This window comes from Anser anser (genome assembly GCF_964211835.1).
Source record: "Anser anser genome assembly, chromosome: 1".
In the NCBI taxonomy this organism is placed as follows: domain Eukaryota; kingdom Metazoa; phylum Chordata; class Aves; order Anseriformes; family Anatidae; genus Anser; species Anser anser.
In genome coordinates, this window is record NC_139720.1 from 116,662,407 (window position 1) to 116,683,490 (window position 21,084).

The 21,084-nt window shown below is 41.2% G+C and overlaps 1 protein-coding gene across 4 annotated transcripts in view; it reads left to right on the forward strand.

Moving 5' to 3' along the window:
- MX1 (MX dynamin like GTPase 1) overlaps window positions 1-20,176 on the forward strand; it is a 27,676-nt gene extending 7,500 nt beyond the window's left edge. For 3 of the 4 annotated variants that reach the window (XM_083820147.1, XM_083820146.1, XM_083820145.1), the window contains exons 2-14: window positions 2,975-3,296; window positions 4,822-5,017; window positions 6,433-6,570; window positions 7,824-7,978; window positions 9,594-9,732; window positions 10,236-10,434; window positions 11,871-11,949; window positions 12,859-12,981; window positions 13,703-13,844; window positions 14,520-14,678; window positions 15,476-15,552; window positions 17,298-17,537; window positions 19,653-20,176. In XM_083820147.1, the coding sequence (XP_083676273.1) occupies window positions 3,066-3,296; window positions 4,822-5,017; window positions 6,433-6,570; window positions 7,824-7,978; window positions 9,594-9,732; window positions 10,236-10,434; window positions 11,871-11,949; window positions 12,859-12,981; window positions 13,703-13,844; window positions 14,520-14,678; window positions 15,476-15,552; window positions 17,298-17,537; window positions 19,653-19,886 (2,112 nt within the window). In that variant the 5' untranslated portion in view covers window positions 2,975-3,065 and the 3' untranslated portion in view covers window positions 19,887-20,176. The remainder of the gene's footprint in view (window positions 1-2,974; window positions 3,297-4,821; window positions 5,018-6,432; window positions 6,571-7,823; window positions 7,979-9,593; window positions 9,733-10,235; window positions 10,435-11,870; window positions 11,950-12,858; window positions 12,982-13,702; window positions 13,845-14,519; window positions 14,679-15,475; window positions 15,553-17,297; window positions 17,538-19,652) is intronic. The other variant, XM_083820148.1, reaches the window with a different exon arrangement.
- The last annotated feature ends 908 nt before the right edge of the window (window positions 20,177-21,084 follow it).

Below are 21,084 nucleotides of genomic sequence, written 5' to 3' on the forward strand. Positions count from 1 at the left end.
AACAAAAAATACTCGGTTTGGCTTAACTCTCTTTAAAAGAAGACAACTGAAAGATGGCATTTAAATTGGAATACACTCCTTAAAATATGTAATGTGGGGAGGCAGTGCTCAGTAGCATGGTCTAGCCAGCGGTTTGTGTGTATAGCATTGTGAGCATTTCATTGTTTTCTTTTTTTCTGAGAAGACAGAATTAAAAAACACACAACCCAAAGGGCTGTGCAGATAGCACATCTATCCTGTGGTCAGGCAGAAGTCTGTGCGCTCCTCTGGCAGGACACAAACTGGATAAATTTTGCTTCAGAAGAGAGGAGGGAGGTTGCAGGCTCAGCACCGCGGTTTGCATTTTGGATTCAGTGATGGGTTTTGTGACTTCTTCTGGAGATGTAGAGCCAGGACTGTCAGAGGAAAGTGAAGCAACTCGTCTCCAGGCTGGCAATTTGTGCCGCCCTCACTGGGTCATCCTGCCCAGAAGAGCTTCCTGTGGTGCAGGAGGACCTTGCTGGCACAAAGGCAGGCAAACGCTTTAAGTTTGAGGAAACCAGTATCGTACCAATGCCATGGCAGTTTTGGTGTCAACAGGGTGTTGTTTGACTTGTGCAATCGTTACATGTCCTTCAGGTGCCAGGTTTTGCCTGTTGACTCTGGCCAGCTTCAGAAGGGTGCTTTAACCATTGCAGCTGTTTAGCTCCTGGCTCTCTTATGTATGTGGTCAGAAACAGCCCTTGCACCAAAACATTTCAAAGTTGTCACTGTGTTTTCAGAGTCCCTAATATTCCCAGGTGCCACAAGTTTATCTTCCAGGAGCCTTCTTTTTCTTTTGTTTCCTGGTGGTCTCACTTCACCACTACTGCATCTCATCCTAGTCACTATAAAGCTTGCTGCATAGCCACTGTCTGAAGGAACTACATCCATGTCTGTGAGGCCACATGCTAATAGTAGTACAAGAACAGCTCTCAACTCAGCACAATGAATATAAATAATAATGTAAAAGTGATGGACAATTGTTCCTGGGTAATATTTATGTTAAAACCAGAACGTGTAGAATACGTTCATTCCACTGAATTGAAAGGAGGGTGGAGAATGAGAGAGAGGGGCGCTAGAAGGGATTACTGTCAGAAACAGTATCATCAGTACTTTATTTTCCATGGCAATAGATAAACACAAAAGAATCTGGTTGCCTGTGTGGGAATAAAAATGTTGTTTTTTCAGAGTTACACTGTTTAAAGGTAAGGAATGGGGTATTGAGATATGCTTGCAGTGATAAGAAAACTTAGCATGCGACCTTGTAAAATGCAGACAACCAGACTCCTTAGAAAAATTAGGTGAAAATCATGGTGTTAAGTCAAGTCAGGTAAGTGAAGAAACATTACCACTTCAAACAGTAAAAAAAGTCAAAAGAAATTTGAAATTTAACAGGCCAGCAACTGAAGGCCATGCATCGTCTGTGAACCTGGATTGCCCACTCAGTGGGGAAACAGGGGAGGGTCCTGGCATCAAAAAGTATATAAATTGTGTTTTGGAACCAGTAGGTGCGCTCCTGCTTGTGGGACGCCCGCCACTGCAATCGCGAATAAATTACTACTTCACTGAGATCCTCGCCTGAGCCTAGGTTATTGGCTACGGAGTGTTTCTCACACCTGTGAATGGGGAATGTTGGTTGCAGATAAGGCTCTGAGTCATCATTCAAGGAAAAAAAATCTTAAAATTCATTAATAGATCAAGTTCATAGTGAAACGAGAGTGAAAGGGAAAGTGTGGAAAAAGGTGAGGAAACTGAGAAATGAATACCTATATGGAAATGAAAGTAGTTCTGTTGTCTTTTATTGTTGATAAAAAAAATCAAGCTTTTTCCTCATAGACATTTATTTTGTATGTTGATTAAAGGAGACAGGAAGATTTAAAAATGTACTGTTTTATTAAAAAGAGACTGAATAGCAATTAAGGAAGTAATTTGTTTGTTTTTAAAGTTTTTATGCATTGGAAAAATAGCTTATGTTGTGTCTAATCTTCCTGTTTTGACGTCTGCTAAAAAGACAAAACCTGTATGCTTAATTCAACTAAAAACATCAAAGAACAGGAGTTATTTCAAGAAAAAAAAAATGAGTTTTTTATCATTCATAATTTCAAAAATTCATCATTTTCCCAAATGTTTAGTATAAGCAGATTTTGGGAAAGACAGGGAGGTTAAAAAAAAAGTTTAAAAAAAATAATGCTTTTTTGTTTGTTTGTTCTGTTTGTTTCTTTAAATCATTCTCTCTGGAAATCACTTTCGCTGGAATATGCCTCATCCCTGGCATTCATTTTCCCAGGAATATGGGAATATGCTCCCAGTTTCTTCAGTCAATAGTAGACTGTTCCCAGTTGGCAGAGACAAAGCACCAGGGACTGACCCCAGCCCCAATTCCCTGTTCCCCTGCACTGCCTGGGGGGAGGACGTAAAAGAGGGTGGACGGATGGAAGGTGGTTTTGGTTTGCTTTTAGTTTCTCACTGCTCTAGTCTGATAGTGATAGGCAGTAAGTTATACTGATCTCCCTATGCTGAGTCTGTTTTGCCCGTGACAGTAGTTGGTGAGTGATTTCCCTGTCCTTGTTTCAACCCATGAGGTTTTTTCCATTGTGTTTTCTCCCCCGTTTTCTTGAGGAGGGAGACTGAGAGAGGATGTTGTGGAGTTTAGCTAGCCATAAGTGTGAAACCACCACCTCCCCCCCCAAAAAAAAACAAATAATAATAATAATATTCTTGTTTATCCTGTAACAACTTTTTTTTTAAAAAAAAAAAAAAAAAAAAAAATGGCCTAAGTGAGGTAGGGAGAAGTGTTTCAACTCCGGAGATCAATTTCAGTGATTTGAAAAGAATTCTGCCACTTAATCTCTGCTACGGGTTTGAACCAGTAGGTAAATGCAGTGCTTTGATTTTCTGTGCTGTGGTTTCTGTTGCAAGTTGGAGTGACTCAGTGCCCCATGTTTGATTTTAGAAGCTGTACAGAAGAGTGGTTGGAGCTGATAAGAATCACTACTCCGCGTAACACAGACAAGCCACATAGCAAGCCAGAAGACCAGTGGAACATGTACCACAGAAGTCCCAAGTTCAAAGCAGTGGCCAAAAGACACAGTCCAATCCTGATGAAAGATGGTTTTCCGTCACTTTCTTTACCAGTATGTGTAGATGCTTCTGGAGTGCCGCTGCCACCAGATTTGGATGATCAAATAGATTTTCCTGTGACAGAGCAGACTACCAGAGAGTCTCAACAGGAGCAGAAGGTGTCCATGAAGCTGCACGAAGGAGAACAGGACATGGTAAGGCAAGCAGCAGGGAACAGCACAGATCTTCTCATGCTCGCCCCTGCGCTCCACTTTGTGCTCCAAATGAATTCTTCTGTTCCTTCAGGCACTTGTTCGGCCTAAGCAGTGGAGAACTTCAGAGATCAAGGCCAAGCACTCATTTGTGTAGCTGGGAAGGTGTGTGCCTACCATTAATCGGAAGGCATAAATAGTGCAGTTGTGGTAAAAAGCATGGCAGAGTCATAGCAGCCAATTTAATGTGTGAGATACATCTGTTTCATTAGGAACAATTAGCAAGCGTTAAATGGGAATCCTGAAATCTGAGATACTCTTTATTTGAGGCTCTGCAACCTTCAACAGAAATATAAAGTAATATTAAAAATAATCTGTTGTATATATAACACTGGAAAATATTTTTTTAAGTCTTTTTTTTTTTTTTTTAATTAATGGGGTTCCTTGAGAATGGCTGGGATTTACTAGCCAGCAAACACTGTAATGAAGATAATGGGGAAGGGTTAACAATAGGGTTTTTTAATTCCTGCAGCTAGGGACGTGTATCCCCTTTCTTATCTTGAAAGAAAAATCTGCTTTCTGATTACATCTGACAGATATTTTCAGAGGTGGCTTTCTTATAAAAAAAAGTGATGGTGGTGGCCCGTTAGGGTCTGTAAAATACTGATATTCTCAAAATTGCATTTCTGGAGATGGCCAACTGGAATATGGTGAGAGGAATTGAGAGAAGGCACCAGGATGATCTTTATACTCTTAAATAGACATCTTTAACCGGCTGGTGGACCACCTGGGTAAAGGGTTGGAAATTACTCAGTGTGGTTTCATGAAAATGAAGAGCATGTGTATAATACCTTGCAGTTAGTATTTAATAATAATAATAGTAGTAATAGTAATAATAGTAATAGTAATAACAATAATTCATTTAAAATAAATCACTAATTCATTCCATATCTTCACCTGAAATGAAGCAAAAGGAGAAGAGATATCATGAGATTTTAGCCACCTACTAAGAACACCATAGCAGAATGATTTGGTGCTTGCTCAACAACTAAACCTCCAAACTTCAAAACAAAGATTTTATAATCTTCTCTGTACTAAATTGTTTTATTACTGTGACCAGTCTGTATTTGCATATATATCCTTCAATACATCTGTAGATGGGTGGAAGAAAATGTCAGTTATTAAAAAAAAAAAAAAAAAAAAGCACATTTAATGTTGAGATCTCCTTTCACTTTTCACCTTTCAGGACAGCTTACAACATTTTTTATTTTTACCAAGGTTATTTCAGTCACTGAGCCAACCTCAACTGATTTAGCTATATTTACAGACATCCATTTATAGCATGGAGGTGCAAGGATGCATGGTGATACAAAGTACAGCCAGAAGATAGTATATAAGGTCTACTAGAGAATGATGAACTGGAAAAGGTGCCAAGAAGGATGTTGGGGTTTTATTTGTTTTGTTTTGTGGAAATAGTTTATTTTAAAATTATAGAAAATTCACAAGATCATTGTAAGTTTAACTCCAGCAGGCAGCAGAACACACCTTGTACAATCAGTATGAGGAAAAGATCCGGCCTTGCATTGATCTCATTGACAGCCTGAGAGCACTTGGAATAGAAAAAGACCTGTCATTGCCTGCAATTGCAGTGATTGGAGACCAAAGCTCTGGGAAAAGCTCCATCCTAGAAGCCCTGTCTGGTGTTTCTCTTCCTAGGGGCAACGGTAAGAAATCACCTTCTCAGGGTCTCACCTGAATTTCACTCTGATGAGGTGAAAGGTTTTTTGTTGGTGGTGGTTTTTCCTAGTATCTGGGAGTAGATAACACCATGACTGAGGCTATATCTGAATGATGAGACTCCAGGGGCTTTCTCTGCTCTGGTTTCCAGTTGAAGAAATGGATGTGAAGGTGGGGCACTGTAGTGTTACCCAAAGAGGTTGCATGGTTTGGGTGGTCAAGGAAGCAGGAATAAGAAGCATGTAGTGTAGCATACTTGTGTCCAGGTCGGGAGCCCGCAGCACAAGAAGGATGTAGATCTGTTAGAGGAGGGCCACAAAGATGATTAAGGATCTGGAGCACCTCTCCTATGAAGAAAGGCTGGGAGAGCTGGGGATGTTCAACCTAAAGAAGAGAAGGCTCTGGGGGGACGTCATTGCAGCTTTTCAGTACTTAAAGGGGTCTTATAAAAAGGATGGAGAAGGACTCTTTACTTGGGAAGATAATGATAGGACAAGGGGGGAAGGTTTTACACTAAAAGAGGGGAAGTTTAAAGTGGAGGTTAGGAGGAAATTCTTCACTCAGAGGGGTGGTGAGACACTGGAGCAAGTTGCCCAGAGAGGTTGTGGATGCCCCATCCCTGGAGGTGTTCAAGACTTCACGAGACCCTTGGCAACCTGATCTAGTGGGTGGCATCCTGCCTATGGCAGGGGATTTGGAACCAGATGATCTTTGTGGTCCCTTCCAGCCCAAGCCATTCTATGATTCTATGATACTTGCCTGAAAATGTAGACAGGCTGAAAGGCAGCAGCATCAGCTAACCATGTGTATTTTCCAGCAAAGAGTGACTAGTTTTGAAATTTGCCTCTGTTTTTTGTTTGTTTGTTTGTTGGACCAAGATTTTCCTGCAGAAAAGATCTTTTTCTTACAAAGATCTTTGCTTATTAGCATACGGATATCAGAGAAGATAATTGGAAGAGTTCATTTGCAGCTCAGGAAGATTCACTTTCCAGCTTCATATGTGTGTGTGCATCTACGTGCATGTATATACACACACATGGGTTCTGCGAGTCCTGTATTGGCTGGCAATACCTGAGCACATCTAGGCTTTCAGGGTGGACTTGAGGAAAAGGTTTTATTTCATAAGATGTAGGTGCAGCGTCAAAACAGGTCGTGCAGAGAGGAACAAATCTCCATCCTTGTAGTTTGCAAGGCAAGACTTGGCTGGCCAAGCCATGTTTGACATCACATAGTGCTGGTGACACCAAGCAGGAAGTCAGATGAGTGTCCTTTGGCCATGTCCCTTGAAACTTTTCGGTACATCTCTCTGAAATATTAGGCAATGCTGTGCGCACACACACTTTCTGTCTCTCATGTATGACAACTGCTAACGGCATTACCTCTGTCTTTGGCATCACTATAGGTATTGTTACTCGATGTCCCCTGGAACTTAAACTGAAAAAAATACCCACTTCACAGCAATGGAAAGGGAAAATTTCTTACCGCAATATCAGTATAGAGCTGCAGCATGCATCGGAGGTGGAGAGTGCAATAAGTGATGGTGAGTTGTAGCATATTGCCCTGATCTGACTTGCTCAATCTCCTTTGAAGCCTTGCTCCCTGTTTCCTAGGCTGAGCTGAAGTCTGTGGACTAACACAGGGATCATAGCTGCTAAGAGCTGAATTCAAAGCAGAAGAAGGTGGGGTAGTGCAATATAGGCCAAGGAAGTTGTGCTACTTATTGCTTCAGTGATGAAGATGATCCATGATGTCTGATAAAAGCTCAGGCCATGTCCTCACATAGCTGCCATTTGCCCAGTTTGGGGAGTGTGTCTGTCAAGCTTGAAACATGAGAAACCCTAAATGGTTTGTGTTATCACCTCAAAAACTTGAAGAATGCTTGTGGTGTCTGTGTCTGGAAATCCAATGATTTTGGAGAAAGTTAAAAGATGACAGAGTGGAGGGCATACAGAGCTTCCATCAGTTAGTGTGACTACAGCCTCAGGTGCTGCCCTTCCCATGTCACATCTTTACTTTTATTCTATTTCCTGTGGTAAAAGAAAACACTTTCCTTACCTAAAGGGTAGTAAGCACTTGCCCTAAGTGTGAGAGTGAGATTGTTCGTATTTCCTTGAACAGGACAGCTCCACAATGTTGTTATTCACTGCAATGTTTCATTAGTTTTTCAACATGTTATTTGGAGATTTTCAATATGTCCTTCAAAAACTGCAAGGTAAAGTGGTATGATTTGAACAAGCTAATTACAGAGCTGAAAATCTTTAATGAGCATGGTCACAGTGTCTCCCTGCTCCTCAGTGCTGCTCACAGTCCATCATTGCCTTATAAGATCTGGGACAAAATGCCTGGCCTCTCAACCTCACTATCAATGTGTGAAGAATATAGAATAATACCTATTGATCTTTTAAGGCAACCAAGGATTAATGTCTACAAAGTATCTTGATGTTGAGGAATAATTTCCGCAACTGAATAATACCTTATCCTATCACTTTTGTTATTGATTATTTATGTGTATTTTGTCTTCGTATGTTGCAGTCCACAAGCATATGCTCTGTGAAATACTGCAGTTCCCATTCCAAAAGGACTCCACATAGTCCATAATAATTTCCTTGGATCTTTGCAGAAATAGATTTACATTCATGGCTGCATCTAAAAAAAAAAAATAATCATGCCTAAAATAACTAGTTGCCTAGGTGGTAGTACATACTTTCTGAAGCCATCATATTCTCACTTCATCTTCACTGCGATGCATCATTTGAAGCCTGTATTCATTGCTTTGCTCTTTTCCCCTTGCAGCCCAGGATGTTGTGGCTGGTACAAAGCGCAACATTAGTGGAGAACTAATTTCCCTAGAAATCTATTCCCCGGATGTCCCAGACCTGACACTAATTGATCTTCCTGGAATTGCCAGAGTGGCTGTGAGGAATCAGCCACAAGACATTGGAGAACAGGTAAAATTCAGTCTCTTCTGCCAACCTATGGAAAGACTCACTTTTGTAACCTACCTTACATGCAGGTCTCTGCTGCAGGACATTGCAATAATTGTGCTGGGCTTCTGAACTAGAATGATAGCTATGCTAGCAAGCAGCCAGGCCTGGTTTTCAGCAAAGCAGTGCTAATATGAACAGCAATGACCAGGATCCACCCCAGGTGCCTGCCAGGGCAGCACAGAACATCCCAGCTACACAGACCTAGGCAGGCAGTCTCTGAACACAGCGCTGCCTCTGTGCCCCTGGGCTAGACTGCAGGCTGGAGGATAGATGCATCCCAAGAGGGTTGTGTCTTCCCAGTGCTGGGGAAATACTTGGTGAATGTGTCTGAGTTCTCCTATGTTATTCCAGAGCAAGAAGGCAGATCAGCCCTCTTACTGGCTTGGTGTACTGTCATTCCTTGCTTACAACACACATCAGAAGGGTACTCGTGCTCATTGTTCTCATTGCCTACCAGATCAGAAAAGACCCTTTCTGAAGTATAAAGAATATGCATTAACGTGGAGGATATCTCTATGCTTCCCCTGGCGGCTTTTTGAGAAAATGCTGGGGAACACATAACTCCAGGAGACGGGGTCAGCTGTGAGGGTGTTGTGCAGGAGCTGACTATGTTGTTTCTCCTAAAATACCTTTACACAGGAATTTGGAATAAAAGTAGAACAAATTAAACTAGACATATCGACATTAAAAGTGAGACGTGGTTGAATAGTCTGGTCTTCTTTCTCTGGGAAAGTGTAATTTCATTTTACAATTAGACAGTAACCTTTCTACTGTATTCAGAAGAAAGCAGCAGGTTTGATGTGGCACTGCCCCATTGTACGCAGCTGCCTGCATGCTTCAGACATATAGCACTTACATGTCTGTGCTATAGCACTTCATCATGTCAGAAATTGGGATGAATGGGGATTAGAGAAGAGAGACACCTTTACCAAAACTCAGAATAAAGATTTAAATTGCTTCAGTATAAGCTCAATAGAGCTGTGTGTGCCTTTTAAAATACAACACAAACTCTGAGAAACTCATTTGCTTTGGCATTGAAACATAGAAACGATACCAACTAGATGTCATGAGAGATGGTTTTTCACAAATCATCCACAGAAAGGTAAGCCAAAGATATTTTCTCTCCTTTCAGAGATACAAATTTCATGTCAGCATAATGACTTCCTTTCATTCTATAAGTGTGTAACTAGGCATCACAACTCGTTTTTCTTATGTCAGATTATTTATGAAATATCATTAGTACTTCCTTATTGAAAGATGATATGTATGAGTTTAAATTTTACATAGTATGAGGGGTTAAATTTTCCCTAGTTTACATATTTTTTTCAGGACAGGTCTAACAATAATCTGCTCTCATTCACATTAGATGTTTTTATTTATCTTTACGTAGGAAAACAGGCTGCATTCTTCTCTTGACACATTTCCATGTTATCCTTTAGTATTTAATAGCATCCTCAGTGTATGTGACATTTCGTGTCATCAGACAGTGAGGTGGCTTGTATTGCTAGAAATGTTCATATCCTACATGCAAGCATTTTATTTCACTGAACTTCATTACTACTGTATTACATTTCAGATCAAAATGCTAATTAAAAAAATTATTAGCAGCAAAGAGACAATCAATTTGGTAGTGGTGCCATGTAATGTGGATATTGCAACAACAGAAGCACTAAAAATGGCTCAAGAGGTGGACCCTAAGGGAGAAAGGACACTTGGTAAGATATTTTTTTAAGCTGCAAGTATGAATCTTTTACTTCCATGAAGGTCAAATGTTTTGCACTGCACACCAGAACTACAAAGTTCTAGTTCAAAGCTTGTAGGAGGCAAATAAATAAATAAATAAATAATGCCTACATAAACTGTTTACAAAGCTGGAGTAGTTCTAAAAATACCTCAGTAGAGAGGTATTCCCACTGGCATTCCCACTGCGAATAATTGGAAATTGACAATCTCAGAGGTACTTGCGAGAAAACCTTGCTGCTCCCTGTTAAAAAGGTTTGCAAGGCAATAGGCGTGGTGGGAACCCTACTATAGAGCAAGTTTTACAGTGCAAGGTCCAGGAGCTGAGAGCTTTCTAGAAGAGAAAATGAAACGAAGAGCAGCTGCTTTGTAAAATGCTGCGGGGAACGTTTCCACTCTGACAGCTAGATGTCCTACTGCATCTCTTCCACTGTCAACTTCTGCACCTGACTAACTTTCTCTTTGGGTAACTTCACAGGGATCCTCACAAAACCTGATCTGGTCGACATAGGAACTGAAGAGTCCATCATTAGCATAGTACAAAATGAGGTCATCCCCCTTAGAAAAGGCTACATGATTGTGAAGTGTCGTGGGCAACGGGACATCCACAACAAACTGACCTTGGCTTCTGCCATCCAGCAGGAGAGACAATTCTTCAAGACTCACAAATACTTCAGGTACTTCTCATATAAAGGACCTAACCCAAAGCATATTAAAGTCACTTCAAAGCTTCCTGTTGACATGTTGAAATTTAAATTAGAGTTAAAACCAGAAATGAATTATATTCACTATTTCTCATTGTCCATGTAGTATTCCTTTCTAGTAAGCCAGAATAATTTTACATGGCAAATACTCTTTTAAAATATATTTTTGTTGCGAGTTTGATTTGTAACTCTCCTTGACTCTGACTTAGAGGAAGTTTGGCTGGGAAGTTGCCAAGCAGTAAAGGACCTGGGGGTATTGGTCAACAGTCGGCTGAATATGAGCCAGCAGTGTGCTCATGTGGCCAAGAAGGCCAACAGCATCCTGGCCTGTACCAGAAATAGCATGGCCAGCAGGACCAGGGAGGTGATTGTCCCCTTGTCCTTGGTTCTGGTGAGGCCACACCTCGAGTACTGTGTTCAGTTTGGGGCGCCTCATTACAGGAAGGACATCGAGGTGCTGGTACACAACCGGAGAAGGACAACAAAGCTGGTGAAGGGATGAGAATGCAATTGTTACGAGAAGAGACAGAGGGAACTGGAGTTGGTTAGTTATGAGAAGAGGAGGCTGAGGGGAGACCTCATTGCTCTCCACAACTACTGAAGAGAGGTCGCAGCAAGGAGGCTGTGTACTTTGTGAACTTTTCCCAGGTGACAAGTGAAAGGACGCGAGGAAATGACCTCAAATTGTGCCAGGGGATGTTTAGGTTGGATATCAGAAAGAATATCTTCACAGAGAGGTTGGCTGCCCAGGGAAGTGTAGAAGCTCCCATCCTGGAGATATTTAAGAAATGTGTGGATGTGGCACTAAGGAGCATGGTTTGGTGATGGGACTCAGTAGACAGGTTGATGGTCGGACTTGATGATCTTGAAGGTCTATTCCAACCCAGATGACTATGATTCTAAGTGCAATTAGCCTCATGAGATCAGAATAGTCCCAAAGAAGCCAAGTTAAGCATCTGAGTACAACCAGTTAAGCACTGAAGTATTTCTGTTCACTGGAAAACATCACAAAATTCAGTATGATAAAAGATAATGCTTGTGCTGATGTTTCCCCAGAAAACGACTCAGCAGCAAATCAATCATTACATGAAGAACAGGTAAAAAGGGTTTTGAACCAGCATACTTCCCACATGAAGAAGTAACAGCAGTACAATAATCTGTTGTTAGAAATGGCCATTTTTAAATTCTTCTCTGTTTCCTTTGGCTCCACTAGCTGCAGTGACTGTCAAGCAAGTCTTGCAGAAAAGATGTGGAGTCCACAGAGCCCTTGGCTGCTGCTGCATCTGACCTGGCACTCCCCTGAGGGCTTTTTTTTTTTTTTACTCAGTGTGTGCAGCAGAACATCAGTGCTGCCTCCTTACCCTGTAAACAGGCTCTGTCCCAAACCTCCTTTCCCCCCTTTTTTGCAGCATTCTTCTGGATCAAAACAAGGCTACTATTCCTCATCTGGCAAAGAAGCTCACAAATGAACTTGTGGCACATATTATTGTAAGTAACAGAGGTGTCATACTAAGCTATGTGTACCAGTTACTATCTAAAAATACGTCCAACCTTTCCCCCTTTCTTTATATGCATAGATAAGACTTAACTGTCCTTCAATATGGCAATCTGAGAGCAAATTGAGATGAGAGTTAGAGGCAAGGAAAACCATGGTGTGTCCTCAGATTTGCCTTTAACCAAAGGAATGGCAATAGGCAACTCATTTCATCTGTTTGTGTATTATAACCCCTGCCTTTTAAATGGCAGTCATGATACTTTTTTTTGTCTGTAAAGTGTTGATAGGTTGAGCAACAAGTTACTATCAGCTTTCTAAAACACAGTAATTTCTATCAAGTGAAAATGTCTTCAAAACCTCAATTAAGATCTAATTATTTTATGATACTAGTAAACTAATATATTATTTTATTATTTTATAGAAATATGTCCAAAATAATATAAGTTGCTCCATGAAGGGAAATGCTAAAATACAGGAATCATCTAAACTCAGCCCTGAAGGAGAAAAAAAATCTGTATTTATGTAAACTTACATTAAAAAAGCAATCAAACAGACCTGTCTAGCCATGTATTTGTCAGGAACAGAAGGATCAGCACATTCCCATCACAGGCTGCCAGGAGACACTTTTTGGCTCACTGTATGTGAAACCTAGACTGCAGTTCCTGTGCAGTGAGGTCCACCCTGGTATCTCAGGTAGCCCCTGAGATATATAAGGCCACATTTGCACTGTGGTGCTATCCCACCATTACTCTTGGGATGCAGGTGACATGGAGCTCTTTGACTCTCGAGAGCAGCAAAGGTCATGTGCAGGCCTAGGTCACTCCTGCAGCTATTTTGTTTTCCTTCCCAAACCAGATGTGTTCAGCCTACCTAAGAGTCCTTCTTTCCTGTCTACCCTCCAGAAAACTTTGCCTACAATCGAGAACCAAATACGTGAGGTGCTGCAAAAATCAGTGCAGGAACTACAAAAGTACAGACGAGGCACACCCACAATAGAAACAGAAAAGCTGGCTTTCCTCACAGATGTAAGTATCAATATTGATTTAGTTACAGAGTAGAGCAGACCTTTTTAAAGATAGCAAAGCAACAGGATGGACAAGAGAGCTTCTTGGATCTGTCACTGCGAGGTTTTGAGAGTTACCTAGGCAGACCTCTGGCAGGAATACATCATACCTGCAAAAATTTTGGACTACAGGACTTCATGTTCCTATCTAGCAATTTCTTTCCCCTCATTATGTGACAAAAGAACTCAACAACAAACTGTTTGATCGGTCAAAATCAAGCATCTCAGAGAAAGAAAATCTACACTCTTGTCTGCCCAGCTCCCTGAAACTCTCTGAAGAGTTTCCATTGTTTACAGCACTCATAAGAATAAATGCCTTCCTGATATCAATATGGTTTGCAAGTCCATCTGACTGTCTCCTCTCAGGGAGCTCATCTGTTGCAATAAGCTTTTGGTTGGCCAGCAGAGAGGCTTGCTCAGGCTCAACAGCCTTCAAAGGCTGGTCCATTACAATTTAGTATATGGTTCTAAGAATTCACAGGGAAAAAAAAAATAATAATAATTAAAAAAAAAAAGAGCTAAGAGCATAAAAATTGTAAGGAAGGAATATTTTCAATGAATCCTATCTCATCATCACAATAGCATATTTACCTAACAAATATAAGTTAGTCTGAAGAAATGAAACTTTAGTAAATTGTTTTTGTTTTGTTTATTGTTTTGTTTTGTTTTTAAATTCATTACAGTTGATCAAACTATTTAATCAAGATGTCTCTCGAGTGATACGTGGAGAGGAACACTTGCTTGGAAATGAAAACAGACTTTTTGCAAAACTCCGCAAAGAATTTCAAACATGGGGAATAATTCTCATGGAAAATGCTGCCAAGGGTAAGTATAGGAAACCATCATTTACACCTTATTTGAGAGAAGCTAGGAGCATTTATCTGCTGTTATGCCAGGCAAGTTATGCTTTGATTCTTAGGAACAGAGACCCAGCTTGTGTAAACTGCTGTCTTTACAGAGATTCTGAGCCTCTCTTTTCTCAGCAGAGCAATAAAAGCAAGACTGTGGACCCTGGCAGAGAATTGGGTGCTGATTCTCTGAACCATTCTTCTCAATAACAGCAAAACCAACAATAATAATATTTATACTATGTAATGAATTGGTTTTGTTGGTATTGTTGTTGGTATTATTCACGTTTTGTAATTTTAGTCTTTTTTGCTGTGGTTTAGTTTTGAACTCAGCAGTGACTGGTACTGGCCAATATTGTGAGGGTAGCAGTTCCAGGAAGAACAGGTATTTCTGAGCCCTCTCACTTCTGAATTGCTTTCTGTCTGCTGGATGCTTGATCCAGTGGGTGAGATGGCTCATTCACTGAGCACTGAGAGCCAGCTCCATTCTGCAGTAACCATGTTGCTTGAAAGATGGGCTCAGTAGCTGTTATTCGCACGAGCATTTTCAAAGACAAGAAAGAGACTTTCTTTAAGAAATTTAAGAGAATTTCTTTAATCAGAAATTTATGCAGTGACTTAGTAGTAAAGCAATGTTATCTTAATATTACAGTTCAAAAAAGCATACCCAGTAAAATGTGGAAATATGAAGACCAGTACCGCGGACGGGAGTTTCCAGGCTTTATCAACTACAGGACATTTGAGGACATTATAAAAGAGCACATCCTAGACCTAGAGGAGCCAGCTATTGTGATACTGAACAACGTGATCCGTATGTCTTACAGGCCACATGAGGCCATCACATGGGTGACGCTGGTGTGCCTGATTATTTTTTTTTCCAGGATAAGCTGAAATGAATCTCATTCAACCTGTGGGATTGCTCCTTGTCTAGAGCTGAGACCTCAAATCTCTGCACATACTCTTCAGAATTTGTTAACACACTTCCCAGTGGCTGGGAATGGGGAGTTAGTTAACTATAATAGATAACACTGTAATGAAGTGGTGCAGTGGAAGTACCTGGTGCCAGCCAAGCTGGTTGGTATTCCCAGGTGCAGGGAGTGGCATGCACAAAACCCAAACCAAGATCCCAGCTTCTTTGCCAGTTCTTTGCGTGTTATATAAATTAAACAGCGACTGCTGGGAGTGGGGGAAAGGGATTAACGTATCCAGTAAAAAACACCAAAGGAAAAAGTATGTCACAGTTCCCATGTTTGCCTTAGAAGGCAGCTTTGGCACCTGTGCCAGACTCAGTGCTTCCCTGGGGAGGCCACTCTGGGATGTGCTTACATGGCCAAGTGATAGCCCACCTGGTCAAACACAGCTGCAAGTACATAAATTGCTTTATCAAAGAAATCTCAGCAATATTCAATTTCTGACAAGATAAGTGGTTACAGGAGGTCTTTAATGGCTCATGCTCTTCAACCTAGAAATCTAAATTCCCATTTGTCTATATTAGTTATAAGGGCATACTGCAGGAAGCAAGCAGTTTTCCCAAGCCTCATATTGACAATAGCTTTAAAAACTTATTTGCTTACCTGACTTTATTTTGTCTGTCTGTTCTTCCCTTAGGACTGGTTGAAGAGAAATTTCTGGAGCTCACTAACAAGCATTTTGCTAATTTTCAAAATTTAAATAGAGCTGCTCAGGTGAGGAACTAGCTATAACCTGAGGTGGGGGTTGGTTTATTCTCCCACATGCCTGGTGACAGGACGAGGGGGAATGGGCTAAAGTTGTGCCAGGGGAGGTTTAGGTTGGATATTAGGAAGAACTTCTTTACTGAAAGGGTTGTTAGGCATTGGAATGGGCTGCCCAGGGAAGTGGTTGAGTCACCATCCCTGGAGGTCTTTAAGAGACGTTTAGATGTAGAGCTCAGTGATATGGTTTATGTAGAGCTCAGTGATATGGTTTAGCGGAGGACTTGTTAGTGTTCGGTCAGAGGTTGGACTAGGTGATCTTGGAGGTCTCTTCCAACCTAGATGATTCTGTGATTCTGTGATAATTCAAGAGCAAAATAGAATGTAATTTGTAAACACACCCATGCTTATGGTACCTATCCCGTTGTTTTACCTTTATGCAACCATGCAATTTCATGACAGTCTATGATTTGTATAAAGTAAGTAAGAAATTGAAAATGAGCACGTTTGTAATGACACTAATGAAAGTGCATTTTGCCTTTCTGTACAACTTTGACAAGATCTAAAATATACATCCATTCTGGTCACATTCTTGATGCACACAACACTGTGCAAAGAATACTTGGTGTAGCTGCCTTGAAAAGTCTATCATTAATTTCAGTTTTAAATCCTGCAATGATTTCTAAGCATGTGGATAGTCTCTGAGCACTGAGGGGTGCTTTTTGCTTTCTGAAAGGCAAGCCAGAGTGTTAGCCAGGGCAGGCTCCTCACCTTTGACAAAAAGGAGCAGTGGCAGACAAGCCAAAAATCATTTAACCATGAAAGCCAGTATACTCCTATTCACAGTTTGGAGGCTTCCAGGTTTTGGGGTGGAGTTAAATGACATTGATGTCCTCGAAGACCTTTTCTGTGAAAGAGCTTTGAGGAAGAGGTAAGAAGCATTGCAGGCCAGCCAGAAAGCAGAGCCCACTCACATGGCACAATGCTTAAAGGGAAACTCAAAGGCAAATGTGAGTGAAACAGGTGGTTTGCTATGTGACTTGCATGACCAAATCCTACCGAAGTCCCAGGTCAACCAGACAGCAAGCAAATAAGCTATTACAGCCAATCACAGAGGTGTGGGTGAATCTTTAGGCACAGCACCATCAGAGAAATGAAGGAGGAGGTGTTGGTAGACTGGAAAAAAAAAAAAAAAGACTTTATTCTGATGCAGGGATGCTAAGGTAGCATTTTAGGAGACCTTAAGGATGAGTGAGGGGAATTTGTTGCCCCTGCAGATAGCAAGGAGGTAGACAAGGTTGGTTTGCTGACAACAGACAGAGAACAGCAGTTTTTGAGAACAGTGGGAGGGAAAATGGATTTCACTTCAGTGCCTGCTATCACAGCTTACTGCAAGAGGGAGAAGCAATTGAAATGCATGCAAAAGCATCCAAAAGGCATGCAAAAAAAAGAGGGCAGGCTGAACTGATTTCTGGCATTTGCTGCTTGTTCCCACCAATCTTGGGATTTTCTCTCAGGGTCCAAGCACCAGGGTATGACTGAACCCCCTCCTGTTTAATGGATGGACCAAATGCTACCTGCTCCTGCTCTTTCTGCAGTGGCAGAGGAACCTGTAGCTAGAGCATTACTGCATGCACCAAGAGCCAGCCTGGGATTAGCCAGCATTGCAGTGAGGTGTGGAATACCACGTCCTCCTCACCTTGCCCCAAGAACACTGCTAAGCATCTCTGAACTCTTTTTCTTTTTTTTTTTCCTAGACCAGAATTGATGTCATTAGAGATATACAAGCAATGAATGCTGAAAATCACATCCGGAACCAGTTTAAAATGGAGAGAATCGTATACTGCCAGGATAACATTTACTTGGATGATTTAAACTCCACCAAGGCAGAAATACTCAGCAAAGACAGCGGGAAGGAGATCGGTTTTGGATCTGTTTCAAATCAGAATGCCATCTTCATCCAGGAAATGATTTCTCACACGAAGGCCTATTTTACTGTGAGTTTACAGCCTACAAGCCAGCACAGCAATGCTCTCTGCCTGGTTTTCCTATGGGGACAAGTGCTGGGGGGATGGAAGGACTGTTACTTACCTGGTTTAGGGGAGAGGAGAAGATGGGGAAGAGCCCTTAGCCCTGTAATGAAAAGTTATTGATACTCAGATGATGGCAAGCCTCGTACTCCAGTAAAGGAGCTTTGATCATGCAATCTGCTACCTCCAGAAAGTGGCTGCTGTGGCTTCCAGTCGGGTACTAACTCATGGGGCAGGAGGAGTGGTAATCAGATGTTTGGTTAAAATGAATTTGGCTCTATATAGAGATCAGCTGAATACAACACATTGCAGATAGCTCAGCAGAAATTAGGTGAAGACAAATGGGATGCTTTAATAAAGAAACATTTCAGAGCAAGAGAGCAAAGAGAACGCATAGTATCAGAAGGTGCTTTTGGTCTCTGTTTCATAGAACTCCCTCAGAAAGCACCAATTAAATATTAATAATGCAGTAACTTAGGTAGTGGTTCACCTTGAATTTCAATAGCAAGGTTTTGACAAATTCCTACAATTAAACGTTCAGGCTACTCTTCCAGATTTTCATACTGAGAGGGAGAGAAAGCCATCAGTTTTAATGGAGCAAGAGATAAAGGCAGAATTGCATAAGCTTCTTCCCTCCAGCCCCACAATACCCTCTGCTATACCACAAAGTCTTGAGTTGTACATTTTTGTAAATGCCCTAAGCAGCCTTTTCAACAATAACCAATGGGTGCCAGCGCATCACATCTCCATGCAACTTATGAGAGGCCAAATATATGAGACGAAATGAGGTGAAAGCTCTTAAGTGTCTATGGCCTTCACAAAGGGCAAGCATGAACCCATGTCACCTGTGGCAGGTCTGCCAGAGTTCTGGGTAGAGCTCTGCTGCAGAAAAGCACACATTTTTAAAGTATCTACACCCCCCAACAATAGTCAGCGGTGCCTGGAGGATACATAGGCTTAGTAAGTTTCTTGCTGACTCAGCTGAACTGCTCCTTATTACTAGATCTCTGCAAACTAGTAAGAGAAACTAAATATCTATTCGTCAGTATTTTTCAGCATAAGCATGATCCCATCCTTGTAAATCAAAGATTTGCAGCTGCCGAGCTCCAAAGATATCTGAAAGCAGAAAAACCTTAGACTTTCATGGAGATGGCGCCCTAAACCCTTTAAGGCCTCCAAATCAAATGTGCCTCTGCCTGGTCTTCTTACTGGTGTTTTCAAGCCACATGCCACAAAAAGAAAGGCAGATCTGTCATTTGTGGCCAGCCAGTCACCCTTACATGCTCCCCTGCCAACAGGAGGACTGGGTTCAGTTCCCTCCCAGCCTCCGAGAGGTTTTGCACCTCCCATCACCCAAGAGCACCAGCTAAGCCCCCATGGCCTGAGGACATCTCTATGGAAAGGGCCTCACAATCTCTTCTAGGACAATCTGTTTCCATTTGCATAGATAAACCAGGCCAGAGAGTTGTTCAGGTTATGTAGAAAATTCTTATAGTTTTTTTTTTTTTACAATAGATGTAATGTACTTGCAGCCCAGTCTCACTGTTGCTGAAGATGCTTTCCCTTAAGGCTAAAGTTTACTCCAAACCTGTCATACTCAAAGGACAATCACATTGAAACCCCATCTAAATATAGAAATTTTCTACCTTTTGGGGGGAACAAAAGAAGCACAATTTAATTTCCAGTACCATAACAGATTGGCGGTGTTCAGAGAACACGTTTGATACCAGAAATTGTTGACAAGTTTTATTCGTGGCTATGTCCTAGCATAAATCTTAAAAATGATAGCTGATAGAGCTAAGTAGGGAATGAAATACCTTGGCTTTAGTTCACAGGAAAAAAAAAAAAAAAGAACAGCTGATATTCCCATAAATTTTAACTTTTAGATTTTTAGGCATGAAAGAGACTAACAGGAAACATTTTTTAGTTCCTAGAAGCACTCACTTCTTGAACAGTAACTCAATAAACTCAATATAATGTTTTAAAACGTGCTGTCACTTATTAGATTACCTATACCCCCCCCCCCCTTTTTTTCTCTTTTTGGGAGACAAATCTTGTAACTTCTTTTTTTCCTCCTTGCAGGGAGCAAGTAAACGCCTCTCCAATCAGATTCCTCTGATCATCCTGTCTGCTGTCCTTCATGACTTTGGAGACAACTTGCAGACCTCAATGCTGCATCTTTTGCAAGAAAGGGAACAATTAAACATTTTACTTCAAGAGGACAGTGAAGCTGCTAGAATTAGGAATTACCTCAGTGGCCGAGTTAATCGTCTCAGCAAAGCCTACCAGTGCCTGAAGACCTTTAGCTGTCTGTAGATTTCTTCACTTTTCAGACATTTTTCTACTTTTGTTTTCTAGCATTACTGATGTAAAATCCTCTAAAATATAACATCAGCACTGACCTTTACTGCCAGTTTCTCAAATTTTCAAGAGTGGTCAATTCTGTCTTATTTTCCATAGTCACACAAACACCTACTCTTGTTTAAAATGCTCCATTAGGAGAGATGTGGTTAAACGAATGTTATCCTATTTCTAAATGTTCATTTTATAAACTTTGCCTACTGTGCATCATTGAAATATTTTTTAAAGAAAAGCTTGAGCTCCAAGTTCGGTGGGTCTGGTGTTTTATTTGCTGGTGTTGTTACACTTACTGCCCATCCCTAGTGTTCCTCTGCTTCGTTCTGTGTTTGTGCTGGTTGTTGTATTTCCTGCCCTTGCCTGAAAGATGCCTGTGCAAGGTGTCATCACTGTTAAATCTCATCCCAGCAGGTAGAAATGGTGCTCACAGTGAGTATGAAACAGTTCCAGCCTAAAGGGAAATAAAGTTAACTACATCTGATAAGTATATCCCCAGGATGATGTTAGGTGTGCTTCTCCTTTTTCAGATCTCTGAGTTGTAGAGAAACCATTAACGCTCCTTTCTTTTGGATGCCTGGAGCCTTGGCTGAAATTTTGGGTCCGATGGAGGATTCACTGGACAGCTGGATTTGGATGTCCATAACAGATTAAACCACCCAGGACACTGAACATTGGAAGGATGTCTCAGTATGGGGGTTGGTACCTGTCATCTTACCCTCCAAAGGGTGAGGAAAACCTTTCCAAAAGCTGTCTTTCGTTTCATGGAAGCCAGTACAAAATGTAACGCTGCACTGTATTTGTGATATCTTTCACCTGGAGGATTTATTTTGTGGGCAATGCTGTGCTACTGGCTGCATAGAGCTAAAAAACACGTGCCTATGACAGTTTGTCATGAAAGGATTTTCAAGATGGTTATAAGCGAAGCCTTCTCTTCACAACACTGCAGCAGCAGATGGCTGACTTTTGCAGCACAGCGCTCACCCCAGTGGAGCATACAGCTTTTACAACCCTGTTCAGCACTATTGACAGTTTTCCACATTTGCTACTGTAGACTTGCAATACTGCAGTTCAAGAGCCATATAACGGCCTGATACCAAAACAATGAACATACTTAATTTCTGTTTTGCACGCACTTCAAATTCAATGACTAATTCAT